The sequence below is a fragment of the Nicrophorus vespilloides genome, unplaced genomic scaffold (genome assembly GCF_001412225.1).
Source record: "Nicrophorus vespilloides isolate i.1.1-1 unplaced genomic scaffold, Nicve_v1.0, whole genome shotgun sequence".
Lineage (NCBI taxonomy): Eukaryota > Metazoa > Arthropoda > Insecta > Coleoptera > Silphidae > Nicrophorus > Nicrophorus vespilloides.
In genome coordinates this window covers 1-27406 of record NW_017096225.1, presented here as the reverse complement: position 1 = coordinate 27406, position 27406 = coordinate 1, and the positions used below count along the sequence as shown (strand labels likewise).

Genomic DNA, 27406 nt, shown 5'->3' with positions numbered 1-27406 from the left:
AGAAATATGTTCCAAATTTGACAGTTAATTATTGAAAAATCGTTAAAGCTAAAGATTCACAATTTATTCTTTAGAAATCTTATATAATTATCTTTAATTTGAGTATTAATCAATGATTGTATTACGAATTGTAAGCGAGAAAAATTGTAAAACGTGAAAACACTGCCAGTTATAATAAATAACTTTGTCAGTTAATAACAAGAAAACCTTAAAAGCTACAAATCTTCTGAGTGTTTTACTGGAAAGCAAATATATATTTCATTATTAAAGAATTAATTGATGACTTTGTCTTAAAGGATAACAGAGAAAAACGTTAAAATGTAAAGGTACTGCATTTTCGAGACAGTTAAGAAATATGTTCCAACTTTGGCAGTTAATTTTAGAAAAATTGTTTCAGCTAAGAATTCTCAAATTACTAGTTAGAAATCTTATATAATTATCTTTAATTTGACTAATCGATAGTTGTATTACGAATTGTAATCGAAAAAAATTATAAAACGTCAATTAAAAATAAAAGTTTTTTCAACATTGACAGTAAATTTCAGAAAAACCGTGATAATTGCAAATTTTCTGAGTAGTTCACTATAAAGCACGTATATTTATCTTTAATTTAAGTATTGGTCGATGTTTGTACATTAAAGGATAACAGAGGAAAACGTTAAAACATGAAAACACTGCATTTTCGAGGCAGTTAAAAACGTGATTGCTATTAATATATTGAATAATTTACTGAAAATCATAAATATTTGTATTTCATTAAAGTAATTGTGGATAATTCTTTCCTAAAGGATACCAGAGAAAAATGTTAAAACGTAAAAACGCTTTAAAAAAAATGTATCAACTTTCGACAGTTAATTGTGACAAAACTGTGAGAGCTTCAAATCTAGTGAATAGCTTAATGGAAAGCCTTTACATTGCTTTAAATTTGTTTGTTTTGCAGTTTATGGATAAATATATCACCTAACCAGGTTCTATCGTTGCTTAACTATCAATAATAATGTTTCTTTTTTACGTTGAATGAATGAAAAGATCATAGGAAGTCAGGAAGAGATTTTTTTTAGGAAAATGAGCGTTGTCAGATGTAGTTGAATAAATAGTTGTTGCATTTAATAAATCATTATTATTACTTAATGAACAAAATAATATATTTACATATAAAAAAAAATATAAAATAAAAATGAAAACAATATACACAATAATTTATATACATACGGAAAGAAAAGAGAGAAAAAAAAACACAAATATTATATATATATCAGTAATTATGTCATCATATATCTCATACGAGTTGTGGTCTCATCATCATAATTCAAAGATAACACTCATCGTACGCATATCAATAATAATAATAATAATGTAGGCTGTGCAGTGGCCGTAGTCAAGAGCAACCGTTACAACAATTGCACGTAAATAAGAACTAATGGCATATCAGTTAATTAATTAATTAATTATAGATGTATAAAATACAAAGTATTGCTTCTTGTTAGTCACATATTTTATTTATTTCATTATTTTTTTTTTTTGAAAAAATATCACTTATCCGTTATTTGGCAAACTCCATGCCCCCAATTACAAAATCCCATTCACTCAGCTCAAAATCCTCACACAATATCTTCTCATCATCATCTCCTTTCACATCCAATCATCAAATTTCTATATATATTCCTATTTACTTCACGAAATTTACTTCTTTCCATTATTATTTAGTTTTTAATATATTAACTCTTATTATTTCCTCCTCTTCTTACTCAAAACTCAAAACCGCTAGTAAATCGAAAACAATAATCGTCTCTTTTTTTTCTTCTTTAGTTAGTTAATAATTATGTCTGTTTCGATACGTAAAACACTCGCTATTACAGTTCATTTATCATTACAACAGCAGTACCTAATGCGATAAAGTATGTTTATCGTTTTTAAATTATTTAATTACTTCTTTTTGTTTTTTCAATATTATATGAGAACTATGGCGTACAAATGGCGTGGAATGGAGTGACTCGTAAACTCGGTGTATGTGTGTCTATTAGGATCATCTTTTCTCGTTTCTCTTTTCGTTTTGTTTAAATATGTATAATATAATAAGTAGGTATTATTATAACGTTATTATTCATGAAATATAGTACGCTATTCTAATGATTAATGGACCAATGTTAAATACATACACAGTTAAGTCCGAAAACTACCCAAGTAATGGAAATACAAGCACCCAGAATCACTTACGACAGGAAACAAAATGAAACAAAACGTAATCACTCCAAGGATAGAATTGATAATAGTTACGTTAATTATATGATATCGATGATGGTGGTGGTGGTAATCGGAACAACAATAATAAGAGAATAATAATCGTCGATTATTATTATTACAGGAAGTTTCGTTATTCTCCTTTTAGCTTCTTCTTTCCTCTCGCATCCTTTCTATGTGTTTTTTCCTTTCTTTTTTCCTTTTCCATACCATAATAATATATACATCTATGGACTAAAATATCTTCATATTTATATATTTTGCTTTATATATATATATTTATATATTTAATAATAAATTCTAAGGTAGCAATTTAACATCATCGTCAGTCGGTCCTAAAGTGATATCGACACGTGGCCCAATGCATTCAGTTTATATATGTTAGTCTATTTTCGCTACGTTTCTTTCCTCATTCTGTCGCACAGTTCTATCACAAATAAACATTTACTGTTAAAAAAAAAAGCCCGGAGAAAAGAAAGGACGTCGACGGCGGCGTTCCAAGTAAGAAAAATCACTATTCGAATTTGTTAATAATATCCATATAAAAAGCTTCTTCTTTTTTTCCTTCTGATATTATGTACATCCTTATTTAATATATATATATATATTACGCTCTATACTTATACATTATAAATTATGTGCAGTTTCTACATTGTAGACGTTAATCGTACGTTGAAATTGTATGTTTCCTCTTTTGAATTCATCACACCCTGTGTTTACAATGTGTATTTTGTTTTGTTTTTTGATAGATATAGGCCCTCTTCGTTTGCTCCATGTAGAGGCATTTCAATTGGACAGGTTTTTTCGTAGTAGTAGTAGTATTAAATATAATTAATTCTTATTATATTATTATATCTTTCTTGTTTTTTTTTTTGTTCACTCTTTCAAACTCTTCTCTTTACACATCATCGAATTCTTTTTTTTAAAAATATTGCCACGTAAAGTTACTACTGCCCTTTCCGTTTTCTTTCATCATATTTAATATTAAAAAATATTTCATATTTTTCTCATAGAGTCTTTTTTGTTTTTTTTTTAAATAATTACGTTTATGTACTTTAAAGAACGACTAGGATTTTTGGGTTTTCTTTTTTGATGTCGGTTTTCTTACGTTTGTTTCCGCTTTTCTTTCTCGTTTTCGTTTTGTTATGGCACGTTTTCTTTTAAAATCCCAAAGGGGTCGATTTTTGTTTGCGCGTCTCGGGGAAATCACGATTCGTGTCTATGTATTCGGCCCTTCCTCTGGCCGCTCTTCCGCCGTTTGCGCTTCGTGTCCCTTTGGAAGGCCACGTTTCCGGGATCGTCCGCCAATTGCGGATACTTGTGGATGCTGTGGATGTCGATGCCTTCGTAACCGTCGACGTAACCGTGCGAGATCAGCTCTTCCTTCTCCTCTTCGGTCCAGTCGCCGCGGCCCTGGAAACCTATGGCGACCAACTGCTTCTCCAGTTCCCAGGCCCTCTCGACGGCCCTCTTGTGGGCATGCCTCAAGATCCTGTGTCGCTCTTGCTCTGGATCAGCACCGTATTTGATGATGACCACGGCGTCTGGATTGTGAAGCCTCAGCTCCGTTCCAGCGGGCGAACCGTGCTCGGTTATCTCGTGCGTGGACACGTTGAACATTCCACCGAGTCTCCTCAACTCCTCGAGATCATCCTTGATCTTCAGCACGTTGTCCTTGACGAAATAGAAGACGTCCTGATCGTGGATGCTGAAGTGCATCTCCAAGAAGAACGAGTTGTTGAACACGGACGTCACGACGTCTTGCACTACACTGTTGACACCCTCTACAACACTGACCAAAGCCCTTCCATTGATCTTTGAGAGAAGCACACCTTCCCCGAACACGGCCTTCCTGTAGGCCACTCGCGGAAGCAGATTCCTCGTTTTCGGCTCCATCTTCAGCAGCGGTTTCGGCACGAAGCCCAAGTCCGAGAACTTTTCGTTCACCTGCACAGATTCAAAATAATGAATACATGAATACACATATATATCACCCAAATATATTTACCTTTTCCACTATGCATTGCAGTCCGGACATTACGCCGAAATCTGGCGCCAGTTGCCTAGAAATAACCGCGGCCTGCGGTCTGTATATAAGCTTATTCAGATATTCCGAACCCATCATGTCCTTCACGTTGTAGCCGTAGAGCTGCAGCCAGCTGTTCAAATCCGTCATGTACTTCACGTCCGATTTGGGATTGATGGGGTCGTTGTTTTGGAATCTGTATATAAACACGTCGGTCGGCGTCGTGAGCTTAGTGGCCAACTGTTCCCAGGCGGGTGTCATCCATTGCCCGACGACAGGATCGTAAAGCCTCTTCGAGAGGTACACCAACTTGGTGTTGGGATCGAGAATGCCGCCGTGGAAGTCGACCGGCAAATAGAAATCGGGATTCGTGTCCATGATGATGCTTCCGAAAGGCGTGCGTTTCATCTCCTTGATCAAATTACCGTTGATATCGAAGAGGGCGAGTGGTGAGCCGTTCTGATCGGAGGCCACGTAGAATCTTTGCTCGCTGGTCTCGACGGTGATGATGACGTCTCTCTGATCGTAAAGGAATCGGAAAGTGCGGCCGGTTTTCGGGAAGTGGACGTGCGACACGAGATCTGGGGTGCTCGGATTCGAGTAGAAGTACTGGGTCACGTTGCCTTTATCGTCGTTCCACGAAATAAGACGGCCCCTGTCGTCGTAATAGTACCACGTCTGGAACTTGTCTCTTTCGAAGGCGTGGATCAGCTGACCTCTGGAGTTGTACCGGTACTTCTGCTCGCCTCTCCTCACAACGTAACCGCGATTATCGTAGTTATTGAACTCAACATCTCCGTACTGCACCACTCTATCTCCGCTATCGTAGCCCAAAGAGATCTTCTCCTTTTCCTTGATAACACCGATAATGTTGCCGTTCTCATCGTACACGTACTTCCAATTGCTTGAGCCAACCACTTCGAGCACATGCCCATCGGCATTATAAGAAATCCTATCCATACTAGTCGATCTGCCGACGAGCAACTTCTGAGTTTTAATTCTATTCCTTGTATCATATTCCACTTCCAATCTAAACACATCGAACGATTTGATGTTGATCAAAATGGATTTAATCCTGCCGCGATCGTCGTATTCTGTGATCGTGAAGAATTGCTTGCCGCTGTCTTGCATCACCGATCTATTGAAGGTGTTTCTGTAGATGCGCAAATCGCTGATTCCTTCCAAGATACCGTAGTTCTGATGGAATTTCATCCTAAGCTGCGGCAATTCTTTCCCATTGATGTCCACGTCGATGGCGGACAATCGCGCATTACCATCGTACGAATACTTGTAATGAGCGTTATCCAAGCCGCTCTTGCTGTTGAACTTGAGCTTCTCGTCCTTCAATATGCCGGCATGGTACTTGAATTCCTGCTTCAATTCAAAGTTCGGTTCGACAATGTCCACATTCTTCACCAGACCCGAAGTCTCCTGGTACACATAATGTGTGGAACTCAATCCGGCCAGGCTAGTTTCCAATTTCCCGGTGGAATCGTACACGTAAGCCACGCGTCCCGACTGATGCGGGTACACTTTAGCAAGTATCTGTCCATCGTCGTTGTATATGATCTCGTACGGGTGGCGGTTCATTGGGGAGAAGTATTGGTATTTGAAGAATCCAAGGGACGTCTGCAGAGAGAACGTGTGAATGTGTCCTCTGGGTGTAGTCAATGATTGAAGCGCACCGGCTTCGTCGTATTGAAGCAAATAATCGGATCCGCGAGGCGTAGTCACCTTCAAAGGCTGCAACACAATTATTATGTTGTTATAGAATAAAATAAAAATAAATTAATTTGTTGTGAAAACTCACCAAACTGCTAAACATATCCTTGAAGGCGTAAATCATCGAAGAACCATCGCCGTACTTAATTTCGTTCAACCTTCCGGCCCTGTCAAAGCCGTAGGTTTCGCTCAAATCACCCCACTTCCAGTTGGTCAAGCGGCTGAATCTATCGTATTCCAATTCGACTTCAGAGAAGATGCCGTTCCTGGGTCCCCATTTGACGGGTCTCGCCGTTCTATCGTACGTAACGTTCAACAATTCCACGCGGTCATCCATGAAGACGGAAACGGAAGCGGTATTGCGATCGTATTCTAAAGTCAAAAGGTTGTCCCCGTTGACGCGTAACTTGCGTCCAACTTGTGCTACTTCTTTCGGAATAACGTTCTTGCCCTTGTTTTGGACGCGTCTCAAGAAGTATCTCCACTCGAATCTGTTGGCCAGATCTCCTCCGAGCTCGGATCTTTGCTTAGCTGGAACCGGATAACTTTCTCCCAATATCGGGTCCAACTCTGCAAGCACGCTGTATGGAACGGTATCAGTTGTAACGATGTGCCCCCAGGAGGTCGTGTATTCTACTCCGCCATCGGCCAATAGAATTATCTTTTGCTCGGCTTCTCCGACAATCGTGGATACACTCGATCCCTTAATCAACATGCTTATCGGTTTCTTGTTGTCCTGTCCGACCTTAACTGTCGCTCCCTTAATGCTCAGATCGAAGGACAGACTGATGACCTTTCCGGTTGGTGTTACGGCAGTAGTCAGTCTTCCGAATTCGTCGTAATTGTACACGTAACTCCTTCCGCTGCTGTCCAGTTTGGTTTTCAGCAATCCTGTTGGGCCGTGGTAATCGAACGTGACGTTGTAATTATCTGGAGTGCTAAGTTCGTGCAGCATTCTCATCCTGGACATCCGCAGTCTGCACTTTTGCCCCTTGGTGTTCTCGATGGAGTTCACCTGGCTCGAGTAGTCCCTGAGGAGGAAGACCTTGTTGCCGGCGGCGTCGGTGACGGTGCTCAGTTTTCCGTTGCTGGTGTTCACGTTATAAGTGAAGAGGTAGTTGGTCTCTCCGGTCAGTATGTTCTTGGTAGCGATGTGCTGTCCGAATCTATTGAAGATGTAGATCTCTTGCGTCTCCGGCGAGAATATCTCGTATTCCCTGGACGTGCTGGAGTCCGGTATGCTGGCCATCACTGATCGGATCCGGTAATTGGCCTGATCACCGATATGGACATGCCCGTCGGGGCTGACGGCGACTGCGGAAATTGTGTTGAATTTGGAATTGGAGGCCAGGTAATGGTCGGCCTCGTAGCAATCGCAGCCGCGCTCCAGGCAATTGCACTTCGATTCGGCGCCAGCGTACGGAGCTATTTTCCCGTCCGTACCAATCACACGGATGCGATTGATCCTCTGCGAATCGCTCTCGGCTACGTACAAATCTCCTCCAGCGCTGAAGGTGATGCTCTGAGGCATTACCAAAGTCGCATGGGTGGCAAGCTCGATGTCGTATCCAGAAGCGGGCGAAGCGCAGTGCAGAGGTCTTCCCGCAACAACCTTCACTCTTCCATCGGAAGTCAACTGGAGGATCATATGGTCGTCGATGATGTGCAGGGAATTATCGATGGGGTTGATGGCAAGTTCCGTGGGCCATCTCAGATGCACTTCCTCGATGTTCAGAGTTCCTTCGCACGGAATCGGTTTCCAATGCGACTTGTGCATATGGTTACCGATAACAGTAGTCACGATTCCATCTCGATCCACCATCCTGATGTTTGTTCCATCGGCGAAATACAGTACGTTATCATTGGAGACGGCAACGCCTTTAGGATAAGCCAATTTAGCGTCTCTGGCCAAAGCACCATCGCCGCAGTGCGCCTCATCTCCAGGCAAACAACGTTCACCAGACCCAACGACCGTTTCCCAATTCCTTTCTGGATCACCGTACTCTTCAGTATTCCTCACTCGTATAATTTGATGCGACTCCGGGTCTGAGATATAAAGCGTTCCATCCAAAGGACTGAGAGCCATGTGGTAGCGATAAGACACTCTCGTAGCACTAAAGGAATTGTAGTAAAACAAGCACAAGCTTAGTAAATCAATCGAGTCTGTGATTTGCAAATAACTTACTTCAAACGGACGACCGTTTTAACAGTTCCATCGGTTAGGATTTTCCTCACGAGATTGAAGTCGCCGACGAAAATGGAGCCATCCGGAGCGGTGGCCAAGGCAACAGGAGCCAATAACCTTTGTTTATTGGCCTGTCCTTCGCAGTCCTGGCATTCGAGTGGTCTCTGGTGACCATCGCCCATAGTTGTTAATATCACTCGCGGCTTATGCTTCAAGTAGATGTTCGAGCCGTCGCCCTTCTGCAGAATTCCTGGAAAATAATAACGCTCGAAATTTAGCAAAGCTGCAAACTAAGTTTAATTTTCAATCACTCGACACGTACCTTCGTGGAAATTGTATCTGTGATGGATATCCAAATTCCAACCGCCGACCTCCGAAATGCTCATATCGTGTCCACTCAATTTAGTGGTCTGCACGTCCCAAATAATGTCCTTACAATCCGTGTATTGGTAGCCAACTTTGACAATGGCCGTGGTCACTCCGTACACCCTTTGCCTGTACACGTTCAGTCTGTTCCAGGCGTACGTGAACTTTATAACCGGATCCGCTTCAAAGGTTTTCTCAAAGAGAATGCCCTCGATGGTTATTCTGAGGTGGATCAAATTCAGGGCAGTCGGGATAGTCTCCGGGGTTAATTGCAGTTGTATCGTCGACAAGTATCCTGCCGCTCGAGAACTATGATACACCAGATTCAGGCCGGTGCCAGGGATCTGCATGCTCTCTTGAACGACCTGAGATTCTGCCAAGATCGCGCTCTTGTCTGGACAGGCGCCTTGGAAGCCGTGCTTCCACGTAGCTAATACCACCGGTTTCATAGTGTCAAAGTCGTGGGCGCCGCAAGGTTGCGGAATTCCCATCATCGATTTCTCCTCTCCCGTAGTCATCATAACATCATCGATGATCACCACCTCGTTCCATGGTACCAAAACGATATGAGATTGAGGTCTGAACGGTGATCTTCCGAATTGCAGCGTCACAGCTCCACCTCCGTTCACCAGCAAATCAAACCATCCATCGTCTCTGGTCAAAGTGAATCCTTCCAAAGGAGTGCTTGTACTCACTCGCACTCCCATCAAGCCCATTCCCATTTGAGTAATAACTCTACCACGAACAACAGCGGAGCGGCTAAAGAACAAACTTTACGTTAATACACAGCATGGAAAGACAGGCACACACACGTTACGTTAAAGACAAACTACAGAATTACCAAACAACAGAGATTAAGCCAAAATAAACGTATTGACAAACACAAGTGGATATAAAAGAAAAGAAACCAGGCACAAACATGACACGTAATGGTAGTAACAATAGAATTACTTCAATAGATCAATTATAATCTTCGTATTTCTTTTCGTGTTTTTTTTTTATTTATTATTATTATTTCTGTTTTATTAAAATTCTGTGCATTACTGAACCTTACCTTGTGTTGAAGTGATTCCAGAATACACTGAGAGTAGCAGCAATAAATAAGAAAGCTTAACGTTAGCAAATTTCGCATTAGAGTATTGTAAAAAGAGAAAAAATGATTTTCCGATGATTTTCAAAAATACTATCGAATCGTATAAATTTTGGAAAATTGTTTGCGTGAAATTGAAGCTTCAATAAAAAAAAAGAAATGAGGGAAAATACACATAGAAAAGATAGAAATATATATATATATATAAAGAGAGAAGAAAGAGAAACAAATGGTGGTTGTTAAACACGTCACATACTAAAAGAAAATAAAGACAACAAATGGGACAAGTGTTCGACATGGGGCACAACAATGCATCTATGATTAAAATTTGTATCGTACATAGATGAACATCAAAAAAAAAAACACAAAAAAACCAACAACATTTAAATCGGAATCACCGAATATTAATAAAAATTACAAACATAGTAAATATGTTTGTAAGTAAAAAACGATATTCGTTGAGGGTTAAAAAAAAAAACAGGGATGTAATAGAGAAATGTAGTACCTTTCGTTGAATGTTTCTTGGCGAGCGTAATTTTGGAGACTGCCTTCGTCGATTAGGAACTTCATGCGTTCGAAGAAGGAAGCTGTGATCGCTGGCGGCTGTTTCCTGAGCAGAATGTCGATGGGTTTCGGAGCGGAGACGCACAGCTGGCTGTTCTTGCACAGACGGTTGGAGCAGCACTCCGGATCCTCGCAATCCACCAAACCATCTGCAAATATTAATTAGATCATGTGTTCTTGAGACGAGTCCACGCAGCGGAATTACCTTTATCGTTATCCCGGCCATCGTTGCAGTTCTGTTCGAGGAGGACGTTGCAGTCTGGGCCATCCCAGCCGTTCTCGCATCTGCATTCCCAGGCGTTGTCCGCGTTGAAGCGACATTGACCATGGTTGGAACAACTGTTCGGACATCCTTCCATCGTGCAATGCTTACCGTTCCATCCAGTAACGCAGAGACAAGTGCCGTTCTTGCATTGACCGTGCTCGTTACATCTGGGGTCGCAGAGCTTCAAATTGCAAGACTCGCCGCCCCAGCCTTGATCGCATTGGCAGGCATCGGAAACGCAATGTCCGTGGTTGCCGCAATCCAAATCGCACAGTTCTAAACGATCCGATTATTTAATAAAGAAGTTCATTTTAATATTGAGATACTTTACCTCTGGAGCAATCCTCTCCGGACCATCTGGGTTCGCAGGTGCAGGTTTGGGTGTCCAGGTCGAATGTCCCATGACCCGAGCAATCTGGCAGACACTGGAGGGCGTCTTTATCCATTTGGCCGCAATCAACGCCCTTCCAACCCTTTTTGCATATGCAAGTACCTTCGACGCAATAACCGTGGCCTCTGCAGTTGGGATGCGGGCAGTCGACTAAATAAGGAAAAGGAAACAGGTTTAGCAAATGCATATTATTAACTAAACTAATAGTTTTGATAGCGCCAACGATAATAAGCGAACAGATGGAAGCAGATTGTTTTCTTTTTTTTTTCATCATCATTTTCTTTTCCCTCAGATCCTTACCCTCTTCGCAGAATTTGCCCTTGTAACCGCGCACGCAAGAACACTTTCCGTTGGAACAATGACCGTGTCCATTGCAATCTGGTACTTCGCATTCGTCGTGTCTGAGGGAGCACTCTTTGCCCTTCCAGCCTGGATTGCATTGACACTCGCCGTTGATGTACTCTCCTCGTTGGCTGCACAGCACCGGACATACACCTAACAAGGAAAGGTCATTCAACATGCTATTACGATTTAATTTGGAAGAGAAGCGATTAGTTAAGCGGTTAACACTATTGATTTAAGTTTTTTTTTTACGTCATCCCCCTTTACTATCGATTTCCACTAAAACTTACTCTCGCTGCAATCGTCTCCGCCGAATCCTGGGTTACATTGGCAATGACCCATAAGGCATTCACCCTTTCCGCTGCATCCGTTCGGGCAGTTGTGGGTCATATCGTCGGCGACGGCGGCGATGAAGGCCACCTCCTGCGGATCACCGTCATCGTTGTAGAGGGACAGGAACCAGTGTCCTTGCTCCATGTAGTGCGTCACCTCCTTCTTCACAGAAGACTGCTCTCGAGTTAAAGAGCCAGTTAAATATACAGATAGTGAGGAATGCGGAGATGAGAGACTTACGTGCGAGGCCCTCGACATTCGAGCTTTAAACCCGCTCAAGACCTCCAGTATGTGGTATTGTGTGTGAGTGGGTAAAGCGTTGCGCCTGGCGTATACACCTATGCTTGCTCCACGCGGAATGCTATAGTCGAACTTCACGTAAGCCGCTTCGGATTGGTAGAATTGCATGTTCCAGTAGCCGTACGGAGGGATCTCCTTGGACAATCGTTGTCCTAATGATATTTGGGAAAACGTTGTCCCATCGGGTGGAAACGACTGGGCCGGAAACGTTCTCGCTCCTGTACACACACACCACAGAGATTCGCAACGTTAACAAACGATCTAACAAGCACCACTCGCGCTCTTAATTAATTAATTAAGCTATTATTTAACAACACTGTACAAGAAACTACAGACAATTATGCATGCAACAAAAAATTTAAAAAGACATGCAACGTGTTACTGAGCTGGAGATTAGAGCCATGTTATACTCCTACCTTCTAATATGAGAATGGGTGGTGGTGGTTGTGAGGAGGCTTCTGGGGGACAAGTGTATTCCGTTGCTTCGGTTGTGCTAAACGAAGTGGTATCCTCTGTAATTACAGTTGTAGTCTCATACTGGTCGCTGCTAGATTCCATCTCCTTTTCTGTCGTTAATTTGGAAACTGTTAGGTTTTGTTCAATCAAATCGTACGTTTCCTCGATGTTGTCTCTGGAATTGTTATCATCTTCCAGGCAAGGACAGGAGCACTGGCATTCGCCTCCTTCGACCATCGGCTTTTCGGTGATGTCGTTGGATTTGGCCCACTCATTCGGCACGTGCATCATCGCTGCAGGTTGCAACTTCTGCTGCTGCTGCTGGTGACTATCCACTTGTATTCCAGGTGATGAGTCTGAATTGCCATCGGTGGGAACAGAGACGGAAAGCACGTAGACTGATTGCGACGCGTACGGATTATTGGAATCCGATTCGGTGGAAATGGTGACATTCACCAGGACTCTTTTCGCGTTCGCATTCGATGGCTGAGCGTTCATCGACGGTATTTGAATGATCTGCACGTTGGCGTTCGAGTGATTCGATGTAATTACGTCCTTTGATGGCGGCTTTTTTTCCGAATCGTTTAATTCCTTTGATGTGTAATTAGGGAAATTCTTTTCGTTCTCCACTTTGACGATCTCGTCCTCGCCATGGTTGTACATTATTTTCGACTTCATCGTCGTCGATAAGTGCTGTTTTTGATTAAGCTTGACTATTTCGATCTCGTCCTGTCCGCCGTACGAGTAGATCGGGAAATCGTGCTGGATGACCTCGGGACCCTCGAGATGAGACGGTTTCATGCTGTGGCTTTCGCCCAATTTGCTGTTCGTCTCCATCTCGATCGACTTGTCTTTAACATCTTCGGCGGTGATTTCGATGACATCTTGCAGGATCTCCGGTGTTGGCGGTGATTCGGATGTTGACGGGATATCGTCCGATTCGGTGGTTGTGGGAATAAGGTCGGTGGTGGTTTCGGTCGTGGAGAGGGATTCGTTCGTGGTGGTAACTACAGTGGATGAGGACGAGGAGTTCAAATCGATATCCGATTGAGCTGTCGTCGTCGGGATTGCGGTGGTGTCCTCTTCAGAGTTCTCCGTTGGATCAAGGGTTGTTGTGCTGATGCTGACACCATTGCTGGTATTGCTATCGTCGTTGGTGTTAGTCACTGTTTCAGTTTCTTCAGTGGCAGTAACGGGCTCTGTACTACTACTTGGGAAGAATTCATGCAAGGGTGCTAATGTACCGGCATGCGTACCACCATCAATCTTAAGACTAGCAAGAGACCCGAAGGTGTTCGGATCGGATAACACAGACACATGCGGAGGACTGTTAATCTCTCTACGTTTTCTCGATAGCACGCTATAATAGTTACCTCCGGAGGAAGGGCGCGGTTTGCTGGCAGTGGATAGGTTCGTTTCTGAGGTGGTCGCCTTCGAGGCCGGCAAGATGTCGGTCGGGGTGTTCTCCCCGACCAGCACGGTGCAGGCCTTGTTATTCTGATAGGACCAGTTGATGAGGCTCGATGCTGCAAACAAACATACCAAACGTTCATACACCATTCAAGAGGTACAATGATGAAGATGACTTACCGAAGATAAAGGAGAGCACAGCGGCGAGCAACACCGACAAAGTTATGGAGACGATCGCCGTGCACTTCCAGGTGCATTTCGAGGCCAAACCCTTCCTGAAATGGAAACGGCTGGGCTGTGGGAAGTGGCTCGAATTTGGGCGACGTAAGTTATTGCGGACGGGCAGGACCGGAACGGGGGTGCCGTAGGGCAGACCGCACCTCTCGGCGTTCTTCATGTCCTTAGAGGGACTACTACACGATGAGTTTGATTTGTAATCCATGGTTGCATTCTTCGGATGATCTGCAAGCAAACAAACAAATAATTACATTTCCAGATAGAATCGACGCGTAAAGATAGAAATCGCAGCTTCCACTTTTGACACACACTCAGAGTTATTTTCCTTGAAATTCCAACAGAATGAGGATAAAACGAGAGCGGTACAGGAGAGAAAAGGTAAATTCACGGTTGGGTTGATCCTCTCTTTCGGCTTTGCCATCTGTTGAAGGGGAAGAAAAGAAATTCGAGTACCTGGCTCATTTCGAATCAAGAGGCCCCGACGCCCATTCAGGCACAAATCTCATAAAAGGAACACGAAACTAACGAATCCATTGTCCGATTAGTTATTGTAACTTATTTGGATTCAATGCAAAAACTAAAATCGACCAAAAATTCAATAAACAACAAAATCCATCTTACACACAAATATTAACAATTGTTCAATATCCCATGTTTCTTATTGTAATAAATATTATTTTAAATTTACAATAGAAAAAATCCAATTGGAATTAAGTTGAACACAAAATTAATAAGATTAGCACTTATTTTAATTAGTTTAAGTGAAAACGTCTTAAAGCGTACAAAAATAATAATACTACACAGATACAATGTAAGAAGTTTCAACGACATGCAAAATCCATCTTACACACAAATATTAACAATTGTTCAATATCCCATGTTTCTTATTGTAATAAATATTATTTTCAATTTACAATAGAAAAAAAATCCAATTGGAATTAAGTTGAACACAAAATATCTTATTAATTTTGCACTTATTTTAATTAGTTTAAGTGAAAACGTCTTAAAGCGTACAAAAAATAATAATAATACTACACAGATACAATGTAAGAAGCTCTAAAATAAATCAAGAATAAATTGAAATCTGGAGAGCAGAGAGCGGCAAAGTGTCTATTTCCAGATAAAAGCTTTTACTTTTAAGTACTTTTAGTTTTATTAAAACGCTGATAGACGTCTCAAGCACTCAACCCGTATTTTCTCTCTATTTCACTCACCAAAAATAAATATGAGAGCATTATCTGTGTTTAAGCCACTTGGGCCGAAACCGTGTTTAGTTTTCCAATATGCAATTATTATTAGCGTTGTTTACATAAGGGATCAACTTACAGAAATCCTACGATAACGAACAATTCTCTTATCAACCAAAATTTTGCCATGTTTGATTTAGATAATCACATTTTTCTTCTATTGCAATTCCTTATTTTCTGTATGTGTGTATTCAATGATTAAAGTAATAAATGAGTTTGAAATAACTGCTTTCACGTAATGAAATATGATGAAATAATTTCAATTGGTTAAATTAGAGAAGAGAGAACGTGTATATTTTAATCTGAATTAAAATATTATTGCAGCTCGTTTATAAACACATTACTTTCTGATTGATTCGATTTGCATGTCGTTGAAACGCGTTTATTGCTACAATAAAGCCAAGCGAATCCACCACAACTATTACTTTACTCCCCTTCTTCTATAAATATGTTTCTTTACAGTTATATAACCCAACTATATAACGCAGAAGTAAATATAACGCAGCTTGTTTCATGGACATTAGTACTTAAAGGAGAAACTAGTTTTATTTTAAACTTATTTAACCATTAAATCAACCAAATAAATTGATTTATAGTTTAATTAATTACTATTATTTATGTGTATTCGAATCCCTTAAGACGTTTATACATTGTGTAATAAATTTCAATTCTTTTCTACTTAAAAAGTATTTTCATCTTCCCAGTTTCAATTATTGTGAAATTGGGTCATAAAAATTAATTTATTGAAATTAATTTCAATGTCTTTGATACAATTTTTCATTGATTTATTTGTATGTATAAAATACTTCACAGAAAACGTGATTATCCTTAGAATTAATCATTCTCTCATATTTTCTTTCTTTTATGAATTAAACGTGTTTATTTACGTTCCACGCCGAATGGTAAATGTTTACAGCACTATTCCAAAAAAGATTTATAAACATGTTTCATTCTTTAGAAAGAAACAAACCGAAGTGTCGTATTATCTTCAAGTTCCAAAAAAAGTTATTTAATTTTCGAATTCCTATTGTATTCAGGAATTACAAAAACTTAATTATTATTTGTTCGAAACTATTAAATCATTCGAATATCGACATTTTTTAAATAAATTACGTAGAGAATGAGAACAAAGTGTAATATATTATACAAAGTTTATGTAGGTGTATTCCGTAACATTATTTTCAAATTACACAACTGATTTCCTTATTATTTCAATACACATATTTATTAATTAAGTAAATTAAAGAGTAAAAAAAGTTTTTTTTTTACATTTTAATACATTTGTTAAAAAATCTCATTTTTTTTTTGTTAAAATATGATTAAACTCAAATATATAATAGATATTTCTATTGTTTCTAATTTATTAATTTCATTTTGTAAATTTTTCCAAGTTCTGTTTCGTCAAAAGTATATAAATTGGATTAAAACTTGAACCCGTTTGTGTAGTAATTTCGATGGAAACAGTAATATTTTCTTAATAATATTACGTTTAAATTGCAGCGTTTGTTGTTGTTGTTCATGTACACTAATTTCTATTTAATGAACGGAGAGAAAGAGTAAATAGACTACGAGTAAATAAAATTGCGATAGAGAGACGTATTGTTGTTTTTAACTGCTTATTTCGAGTTAATTTCATACACACAAAACAGTTTAATTTTTCTAATTGTAAATTCGTTACAAAATAATTGATGAAATAAATAATTGCTAAATCGGATGTTGATATTTACTGAGTGCAGAACGTCGATTTTTTTTTTGTGATTTTCGCTGATGGATGCAAGAATTTATTGTCAAGTTACGCAACTTCTTCGGCGATTTATTGGAGAACTCGCGACGTACCTTTGTTGTGCAATTCCGAAAATTTGTACTGCACATGTTCGTACATGTGATCGTGGTGTACGTGATTGGAGCTGTAATAGTTTTCCTCGCAATTCCCATTGAAAAAGGCCATAATAGGTAATCCCAAAAATGAAGGAGAGTGTAGGGCGCGTGCACGTAGAAGATCACATTAAAGACACAGAGAACGCACAAAACTTGTAGATAAATTTAAAAAAATAAATAAATAAATAAACGCGAGTTGATCGAACACATCTAGCTAGGGTCGCGAAGGGCGCGCTTCGGATAGCATTTTGGTTGTGGCTGTGTATTCTGGGTGGTGGTGGTAGTAGTACTAGTATGGATGACTAGGGCTTCGATGCGCGCTAGGTATGAGAGCTGTGACTGCGATGCGATGCGCACTGTACGAGAGACGCGACTCGACTGGCTGAAAAGGGAAAAGAAGAAGCCGATCTGAACTTACTCAGTGTGCCCGTCGGTATATACACATTTCCTGAAGGTGTCCTGACAAGACAGGAGGGTTCGAAATCTTGACTAGGGTCGGAGGGTGGAGCACTTGCCAACCGCCCGTTAAGACGACTCATTGTTGGATTTCTAGGGGGCACATCTGGCGGTCGAGTGGCGTTGTCTAATAGACATCCTGCAATGAAAAACAAGAAAGAAAACCAAATGAATTGAGGACCAAATCCAAAGATTTAGAATTAAAGAAGGGACGAACAATGAAATTACTTATACGTCTCATCGATTTCTGAATAATAAAATTAACAAAAAAAAAAAAAAAAAAGGATTAGACGCAACTGTTACGTGTATCTATAATCCAATTACGTAAAGCCAAGGGACTGGAACGTGTTTACTTTTAGAAAATTCGTTACAAATTCCAAGCCCTTTTTTTTATATATAATTCTCACACACACTTCAGAATTCCACCTCTAAATTATTATACAAACTTACACACAAATGTAACAACCCTTGTGGAAAGCAATTAAAGTTAATATTTTATGACTTAAACGTGTTTGAACGATACTTTTTTCATTACTCAACTAGACTATTTGTTAAATTAATTAGTCTAAACACAAACAAACCCAAAATATATACAAATTAATGTTTGTAAAAACTAGAACAAATTGAATCATTTTCAATAACAAATTTATGCATTTAATTAATTTAGTTATGACGTAATCATATATAAAAAAATTATTTATTGAATTTAATGAATAATTTCACAAAATTTTGTTGATATTCAATGAAATATCATAATTTCTTATATTTATCAGTTGTTCACTATATTTATATAAACAGTTGAAAAAAACTATTGTTCTCAATGATTAAATGAAATTTCTTGTATATTTTCATTAGAATTATTAACTAAAATAAATTCAAAATTGTTAATTGAACTTTCGTGAAAAAGTACGAATTTTACGTTATTTATTTTACGAATTATTAATAAAAGTATAATACTTAACATAACTATTTACAACATTAACATAATTATTTTCTATATGATTTTATCTATTAATTTAGTATTATAAATAAAAACAACTAAAATTATGTTTAATATCAAAAAGAAAATAAAATAATTTTTGAGTTTCAAATTAGAAAATTTCATTATAAAATAACTTAGACTTAGTTTATAAACAGCCGGAATTGCATTTTATATATTTACACTATGATTCATGATTTATACCATTCTGAATAAGATTAGGAAAGTTCATTCAGGAAGTCAGTTTTATTATATAAAATGTTTTTATACTAAATTTACGAACGATTTGGATATGTTTTGATGCAGTTTTTTTTTGTAAACGTGAGTCAAAATCTTAAAGTCGACATTCTTCGAAACGTTCGCTATTAAATATTATGTTAAAAGTAGAAAGTGTTGAGACAACAAATTGATGTATGCAAGAACAAGTTATTTAATAGAATGATTCATACGAATCAATGCAGTAATAAATGGGTATAAAAAATATACTTAATAATATTCGATTTGTATTCGTGACTCATTCATTCAGATTAGAATTAATTTGATGATACATAAATATTTTTCTCTTCTTTTTTCATCAGTTTATGTTTTGTAAATGTTTTGTTCTATTATTACTTTTTAATCAGCTTATAATGAAGACTAAAATTATTTCAATATATTCAATTAATATTTATTTTTTTTGCAATTTTCTTTATTAACTTTATTATACTAAACAAATTCAAAATCCAAGATTAACTTTAACTATAGAAATATTCAATAACAAATTATTAATTTCTTAAATTTTTCCCATCCAAATTTTTCTTAACTTTAAAGCATTTTCAAAGGAATAGAAAATTGTTAATGGTAACAAATTATTGCTCGTACAGATCGAATCGCTTTAAAAAATTTACATCCTCCATGTGTATTTGCATTGTGTGCGAGCATGAGAAAATTGGAGCATTAAAGGGAATAGGTAAATTTTTATTCTTTCGCAAAATTGCCATCACGTGACGCATTCCGTTCCGAAGTAATAATGTATTTGTACTTTAATTTTCCTCACTTAAATATTCAATCTCTTCCGAAGGAAGAGAAAAGAAGAAAAAAATAATAATGAAGAGGAAAGAATAATAAGGAAAGGAAACGTTGCAAGCGGTCCACAATAATCATCCAAACAATAGGACAGAATTTTCAGTTTCCCAGTTGTAATAACAACAATCTTACGAACTAATTTTCTAAAAGAAAATATACGTGGATTATGTAGAAAAGCAAATATGAATTATGCACATTCTGACTACAATTATTTTTCTTACATGATTACTCCTGAGCAAATTACAAAAATATCAATTTTAATATAACATTAACTTTTTGAGTAATTTCAATTAACAAGTGATTAACACTAAACCTACCGTGACCGGTCAGATTGACCTTAAAAAGGTTATTGTTCTATAATTTAATCTAAATAATAGTCAATTTGTTACTGAACTTCCATAAATTGACGATTCTAATTTATTTTTATATAATTTCTATTAATTATACACAAATATGGGAAAGTTGTACAAAAGTTTGAAAAAAGTCAAATTGACCGTGGTAGGTTTAGTATTAAGTTAATTCCATAAATGAATAGTTACGATGTAATCATATATAAAAATTTGTTTATTTAATGAATTGTTTCACAAATTTTTGTTGATATTCAATGAAATATCATAAATTCTTATATTTATCATTTGTTCACTATATTTATATAAACAATTGAAGAAAACTGTTGTTCGCAATGATTATATGAAATTTCTTGTATTTTCATTGAATGAGTATATTAGAAATACGCATTAAATTCCTTTATTTTTCTGAGAATTATTAAAGTTAAATAGTTTTTCTGGACAAGTTTATAAATTGAAATATTTACTAAACTGTATATAAATTAAGCCTAAAATAATGATTTTTAATATCATTTTATGCAATAATTAAACTATTTCCATATACTTTTTAATCAAAGTAATGAACAATTAAAGGCAAGTATTTTTCGCAATGATTATATAAAAAATGTCTTGTATATTTTCATTAGAATTATTAATAAAAGTATAATACTTAACATAACTATTTACATCACTAACATAATTATTTTCTATATGATTTTATGCAATAATTTAAACTATTTAAACATATTTTCGTCAACGAATAATTATATAGAAAGTTCGAATAAATGACATGTGTTGAAATTACGTTGAAGCCTCAAGAAATTACAACTTCGAAGGTTATCGAAAAAAAAAATAGTTCTTTAATTAATGGTTTCTAGTGGATGGGATGAGCCTACTTCTTTATACTTTGCCTGTACAAAAATGATTATCTAAAATATTTATGGAGACATTCTTCAAAGCGAAGATTGGAAGAAGTTGAAGGAGAGAAAAAGAAATGTACGAGAGAAGTCATGAACAGTTACAATTAATGCAATCCAAGGGTTACGCATCGTTTGGGGCGGAAGCGACGGACGGAGCCGAGATTGTTTACAACCAAAAGAAGCGTTTCGGGATTGCCCTTCGATTCGCGAACGAAATTCTGTGGGAAAATGCGTAATTAACGAGCGACGCGAATTATACTAAACATATGTTTAGGCGATTAGAGCGGCTCTGTTTTTGGTATGAAATTACGCTCTCGCCGCTCGAGAAAACCGGAATCCCGTGCGACGACGCCGGTGGGGAATATAATTGTATAATATATATATATATACACACTTATATATATGGGTATACGCACACATTTATATAATACAGAGTCGGCCTTTTCTCATCTCATCTATAGGAAATTAATTATGGCAGGACGTTTTCCCGAAACTCGATTAGCGTTACGTGTTTTTCGTTGTTGCTTCTACTCTTGTTGTTGTTGTTGTTGTTGTTGTTCCAGGGCCGTGGTTCCCATCATTAGTGCTAGGTACATGAATACGTGATCTTTTTAGCAGAAGGCGAAGAACGAACGGTTCTTCTCCATCTCCTCTTGTTCACTCCCCCCTTTAACCCCTATTCCACCCCAGTCAGGAAAGAAAAACACATTCCTAAAACAGGTTATTTGTTATGTAAGAGATTAGTCCTGCGCGAAGTGTTTGCATAGGACTACCCCCCACTGCCCCACCGTTCCATATGTGTATGTGGACCGACGCCGAGGGTAGTAAATCCAAGTAAAATAAATATTTCCGCGTGTGCAGAAAATTCAGTCTTTCTCATTCTTGTTTTTTATCTCATTTTCTTCCATTTTCTGTTTTCCACCCCAGTATATAAATCGAATTAAATAAATATTGGATGTTTCGTTTCTTTTTTGGAGGGTTGATGGAAATCAGCTTTGTTTAAATGTCCTCCGAGTCAAAGGTTATGCAAATTCCGAATTGGCCTCCGGCTTGTTCTGACGTATTTATATATTATATATAAAAAAAGGAAGGCAATATTGTAATTGACTCATAAATCAACATTATTATTACACATATGTAAAATAACTAAAGAAAAATTATAATTTGAGCTTTAAGAAGAATATTTTATGTTTATTTCATTTCTGAAAGTATACGAGAAAAATAATTATTCCCATTAATATAATTAGATTTTCTTTTTAATTTCGCTTAAAGTCACATAAACACTCATCAATTCCTATAGATTCTAATTAAATTTGCATACTAAATGTTTATAATTTTTCCATTCCATTTCCATTAGATATTTTTTTTTTGAAGTTTCATATAAAAATGATGAAAATCACTTAAATAATAATTTATTACAAAATTTATTTATATACTTCGAATTTTTACAAACTCTCTTAATAATCGGGAAATTTATCGAGAAAAAGTTTAATTTATTAATTTACAAATTTTTGTTTAATTTTTTTAAGATAAAATTATGAAATTTCTTGAAATTTTTATACGAAATCGCTTAAATATAAATCTTTTAATCTGCTTTGATTTGCATTCTTGATGTATAATAAATCTTTTATAATATTCGTGAAAATCAATGAAATGTAAGGATAAAACCAAATTTCTTATAATTAAAATTAATGCTCTTATTTGTAGAATCCGAGAATTTCAATTAAATTCAATGTTTGGCCAAAAAAAACATAATATATTAGAAATATTTAAATATCATTAAAGAAAATATAAATAATAAATTTTTATGTGTTTTGTCTTGAATATTAAAAAAAAATATATATATTTTATAAGAATATTTGAAAAAAATAACAATTTATTATTATAAAAATCCAATAATTTCCAAATTCAGAAGTATATGCATGTGTTTTCTTCATTTTTATTTAGTCCAATTAGAATCATATTCATTTTTCAAGTATATATTTATAAAACTACTACAACAATAATAATATAAATGTACAATGTGTTTTTTTACATTAGATTTGTGTTTAAATTGGTTGTGTTTTCCTACGTGACGTAACTCGTAGTGATTTTGAAAGATGAATAGAATTATTTTGTATTTTAATATGATGTTAATTGGGACAATGATGTATAAGGAAATCTCATCAGATTCCTTCTAAGAGGAGGAGGAAGGACGAAGATGAATCGGGTATCGGAATGCCATTAAGGCGCATTATTTCATCGGATGACACTGCGCATAAGGAGGGTGCGATTGGGTTTTTAAATGATTTTCCAGGCCGTGCGTGGTGGTCTCCTGTGGTGCAAGAGGAGAGGCGGCAGCAGCGTCCTACCTACTCAAAAATAGACTTCCCTTTCCCTGTTCTCATCACCATAAATATTTACACAAGCAATACAAAAACATGTTTCGGGCTTTCCTTTCTTTCTCTCTCTCTCTTCATCTCTACGCAACCACAGTTCTTGTGTGCTATCCTTCTCCTCCTGCCTTTGGGAAACAAAAAAGAAAAACGAAGAGAGAAAAGTGGTAATAAATAATGTCCGAACAGAACAATATAGTAATCTATCCAGTCCGTTGTGGTCCACATCTCCGCGCGAACCGCACGTCCCTTTTAATACACGGCACGCTGCGAGAGACGTGTTCGTAAAATGCAAATTGAATGGTGAAAAAAACACGAATGGGTCAGGTGAGATGACATGGGTGGTCCAACAAAGTAAAAAGTTTAGACCAAACCGTTTGTTGTTGTTGTTGTCCTCCCTACGTGCATCATCACCACGAATCGATGTCAACTGGTGTGCATGTACCATAACCAATGGTTGTAAACAAAAGAAAAAAAGGCAGATAGGGCAATGTAACGCATGCATTATCCTTCGGTACGTTTCAGTGAAGAAGCCAATATTGTGGGCACCGGGACGTAACGGAATTCCGGTGAATAATTTATGTATTGTTCATTAAATTACAGTGGGGTAACCAAAATAGCCGCAGTTTATTAATAGAGCGTGCAACTTGCATTATACATACACACGTAAGCAGCAATACGCAGCAGATCTACGGCCTCTTTCCTCAAACGAATGTGTCTCTCCGTAACGTATATTATTGATCTACCCGTTTTCCTCAACCGCACCGAAAACAAATACACTTCTTTCTTTTTCCTCCTCATCTTTGGTTTAAGTACCCGCAAGCCTTGTTTTTTCCCCGAAAAACTGTTCGCTTTCGTAAATTACGACACTAAAACCTGGAGAGCAGATAACAACGAACATCTTAATGAAAAACTAATATTGTTTCTATCGCTTATTTTAAGTTTCTTCTCCGTGTTCGATGATTAAAAGGACATTACGTTTTTTTTTTATAGTCATTCTTTATAGCACGATCCTTGCAAGAGGTGCGAATTGAATTACTTTTTATATGTCAATAAGCTCAAGGAAAAAAGAGTTTACGATCTGTTATCCACAATTTCTTGAATAGGCATTAAAGATTGAGTAAACACTGAATTTGAATATTCAATAAGAAAATTTATATTTGTGTCTCACTTATAGAATTTCTGTTATTTATTTTTGGTTTTTGGAAATTATTATATTTTTAAAACAATAAATTGATTTTCTTGAAAGTTCAAATATTTTTTTGTTATAATGTTTCGAAAATTTGAAATTTAGTAATACAATTTACTAAATTATTTGATTAATACCAGAGAAAACGCATGCATATACTTCTGAATTTGGAAATTATTGGATTTTTAATTGTTATTTTTTTTCAATATTCTTATAAAATATATATATTTTTTTTTTTAATATTCAAGACAAAACACATAAAAAAATATTATTTATATTTTCTTTAATGATATTTAAATATTTCTAATATATTATGTTTTTTTGGTCAAACATTGAATTTAATTGAAATTCTCGGATTCTACAAATAAGAGCATTAATTTTAATTATAAGAAATTTAGTTTTATCCTTACATATTCATTGATTTTCAAGAATATTATAAAAGATTTATTATACATCAAGAATTATATTTAAGCGATTTCGTATAAAAATTTCAAGAAATTTCATAATTTTATGTTTGACAAAAAAAAAATTAAACAAAAATTTGTAAATTAATAAATTAAACATTTTCTCGATAAATTTCCCGATTATTAAGAGAGTTTGTAAAAATTCGAAGTAATAAATTAGTATTTAATTTCCTTATACATCATTGTCCCAATTAACATCATATTAATAAAATACAAAATAATTCTATTCATCTTTCAAAATCACTACGAGTTACGTCACGTAGGAAAACACAACCAATTTAAACACAAATCTAATGTAAAAAAACACATTGTACATTTATATTATTATTGTTGCAGTAGTTTTATAAATATATACTTGAAAAATGAATATGATTCTAATTGGACTAAATAAAAATAAACATTTTTTTGAAAAATTTAAGCATTACAGATTTACTAATATAGGAAATATTAATATTTAAAACTAATTAAATATGGTATTAAACATGTAACAAAACTAATTTGGATTTAAAAATCAAGCATAATTTTAAATTTTCATATAATTTTGTTAATTTATTGCAAACAATTTTACTACATAATTAATGCCTTACTAAAAAAAATAATACTAAATCCAGCAGTGGTTTAAGCTTTAATATAGTGTTATCGTTCTTTTTGGAAGAAACGCATGTAATTAAATGTCCCGAGTTGCAATACTTCTGTCTTCGAGGGATCATTTGGCTTATTTTCATATTTACGACCGGTGCCTAACGTTATATTCGTTCTTGAAGAGATTAGCCACGCTCTTCGTGATGTTACGTTTTTTTTCCATCCTACTCAGGCTTTTATATGAGTGATATTAACGCGTCTTCAATTTCCACTCGGGTTATTGACGGTGATGTATTAAGGGACGAGTAGGGTGGTCCTGGGTTTAAGTTAATGAGTGAGAAAGGAGCGGGCCGGGATTTATAGGGCATTGATGAAAGGGGATGCGAAGCGATGGGATAGGATAGGAAAGGAAAGGGCGCTTCTGCCTGAGTCGGTGTCATGGGGTTCGTTCCATCGTATATACATAAATCGAAGACAGCCTTGGCATTGTATGAGACGCTGAAAAACTGGATGAAACGTCGAAGACGGATGAAGCTGAAGCCGGAAAAAAAAGTAGAAGAAATGTGATGAGATGAGAAGGAGCGAATAGCGGCGAGTCGTTGAACCCGGCAGGCGATAATCCCGAATCCGAATGTGCATGGATATTATTATTATTATGATTGGACTGTGATTAGCGTCCTCGGGTTACGAGAGAAGAAGAAAAAATCAATCGGAAACACACCTTGGTAACAGTTTCGCCAATGTCACATTTGGAGGAAAAAGAGTTGGAGGAAGGTTGGCCGTGGGCGTGCAAAACTCCTCAGGGCTAGGTGATTAACAACTCCGAGGAAAAGTTTCGCAATCGTCGGAGGAGGGAAGACGCGAAGAAGTAGAAGAAAAAAAAATGTATAAGAAGATGTAGGTGGGTGGATGAAAGTAGAGTGGAGAGCGTAATTTTATAATTAAAACACGGTAACGGCGTAATTAGCTGTTTGTTGTGTATAATTTCGCTTCTTCCTGCTCTCCTTCAGTTCCCATCTCGCTATTTTTGTTGGCAAATTAGGCAATACCGTGGATAAGTTCCAAAGCAAACAAATCCTTCATACGAATTTTGTTAAGAAAACCGCCCGTTCTTGCATTGTTGTTACATCGTTAATTGAATTATTTATGAACTTTAATTAGATTTTCTTATTGCTCCAGTTGCTACTGCGCGAGATGATGATAATGTTACAACATCGAGTCACTTTCGATGCGTGTCCTTGCGTTTTCCACAAGCAAACGTTAACAAAAGCGTGGGTATACCTGTACACCCGAAATCTGAGATTCAATTGCTTCTGATTTTCAACAGAAGATACACCTTTACAAACATTAAACATTCATTCAATTTTACCAAACACGATCAAATTTTCTTTGTATTTATTCTTAACCTAACATTTTAGTAAAAAATCTTTTATATTTTGCCATTATTTGGGCCAAAAACTTATATTTTTGTTCTTTGGTTAATTTTTTCGTAATTTCATTATAGAAGATGAATTACAAACAAACGGATGATACCACAGCAATGCACTTTCATATACATCTTTTTGATTCAATCTATTGTTGTTTCTGGGAAAATCACTAAAATGTGAATTTACAAAATGCGTATAAAAACAGATAGAGTTGAGATAGACTCAGCGGTCGGGGAACCGGGGTAAATTACCCAAAATGGGGTAAAAATGATTTTTTTTTTGGGTAATAGGGAAATTTTTCTAATTTCATCTTACCAAAGTCAGAGAGCAATTCTCTGACTACTTTCCAGATCTTGATGTACAAACTGTGAATTGGGTTGTAGATCCTTTTAAATGTGAAATTACTAACATACCAGAAGAACCTCCAGGTTTGGCAGAGGCATTTCTTGAACTTCCATCCAAGACTGTATTCAATTTGAGACCAAAGCAAATCTGTCGTCTTTTTGGTTGTCAAAGACTGCAAAGGCTTTCAAAATTGCAGATGAGAAGGTGGTAAAAAAATTGCTGCCA

The 27406-nt window shown here is 36.6% G+C and overlaps 1 protein-coding gene across 3 annotated transcripts; it reads right to left on the bottom strand.

The window, feature by feature from the left end:
• Nucleotides 1-1939: 1939 nt before the first annotated feature.
• On the bottom strand, nucleotides 1940-17643 carry LOC108556337 (teneurin-m). Of its 3 annotated transcripts, none has more exons than XM_017912408.1 (15): nucleotides 17472-17643; nucleotides 13872-14153; nucleotides 13655-13807; nucleotides 11766-12043; nucleotides 11483-11699; nucleotides 11151-11345; nucleotides 10791-11000; nucleotides 10400-10735; nucleotides 10136-10343; nucleotides 9595-9621; nucleotides 8497-9299; nucleotides 8175-8424; nucleotides 6078-8103; nucleotides 4250-6010; nucleotides 1940-4188 (listed from the first exon to the last, which is right to left on the bottom strand). In XM_017912408.1, the coding sequence occupies exons 1-15, from the start codon at nucleotides 17590-17592 to the stop codon at nucleotides 3448-3450; spliced, it is 7608 nt and encodes a 2535-aa protein (XP_017767897.1). In that variant the 5' UTR covers nucleotides 17593-17643; the 3' UTR covers nucleotides 1940-3447. The 3 variants fall into 3 exon arrangements, with proteins under 3 accessions (XP_017767897.1, XP_017767898.1, XP_017767896.1); XM_017912409.1 differs by lacking the exon at nucleotides 17472-17643 and adding an exon at nucleotides 17012-17420; XM_017912407.1 differs by lacking the exons at nucleotides 9595-9621; nucleotides 13655-13807; nucleotides 13872-14153; nucleotides 17472-17643 and adding an exon at nucleotides 12242-13648.
• Nucleotides 17644-27406: the final 9763 nt, after the last annotated feature.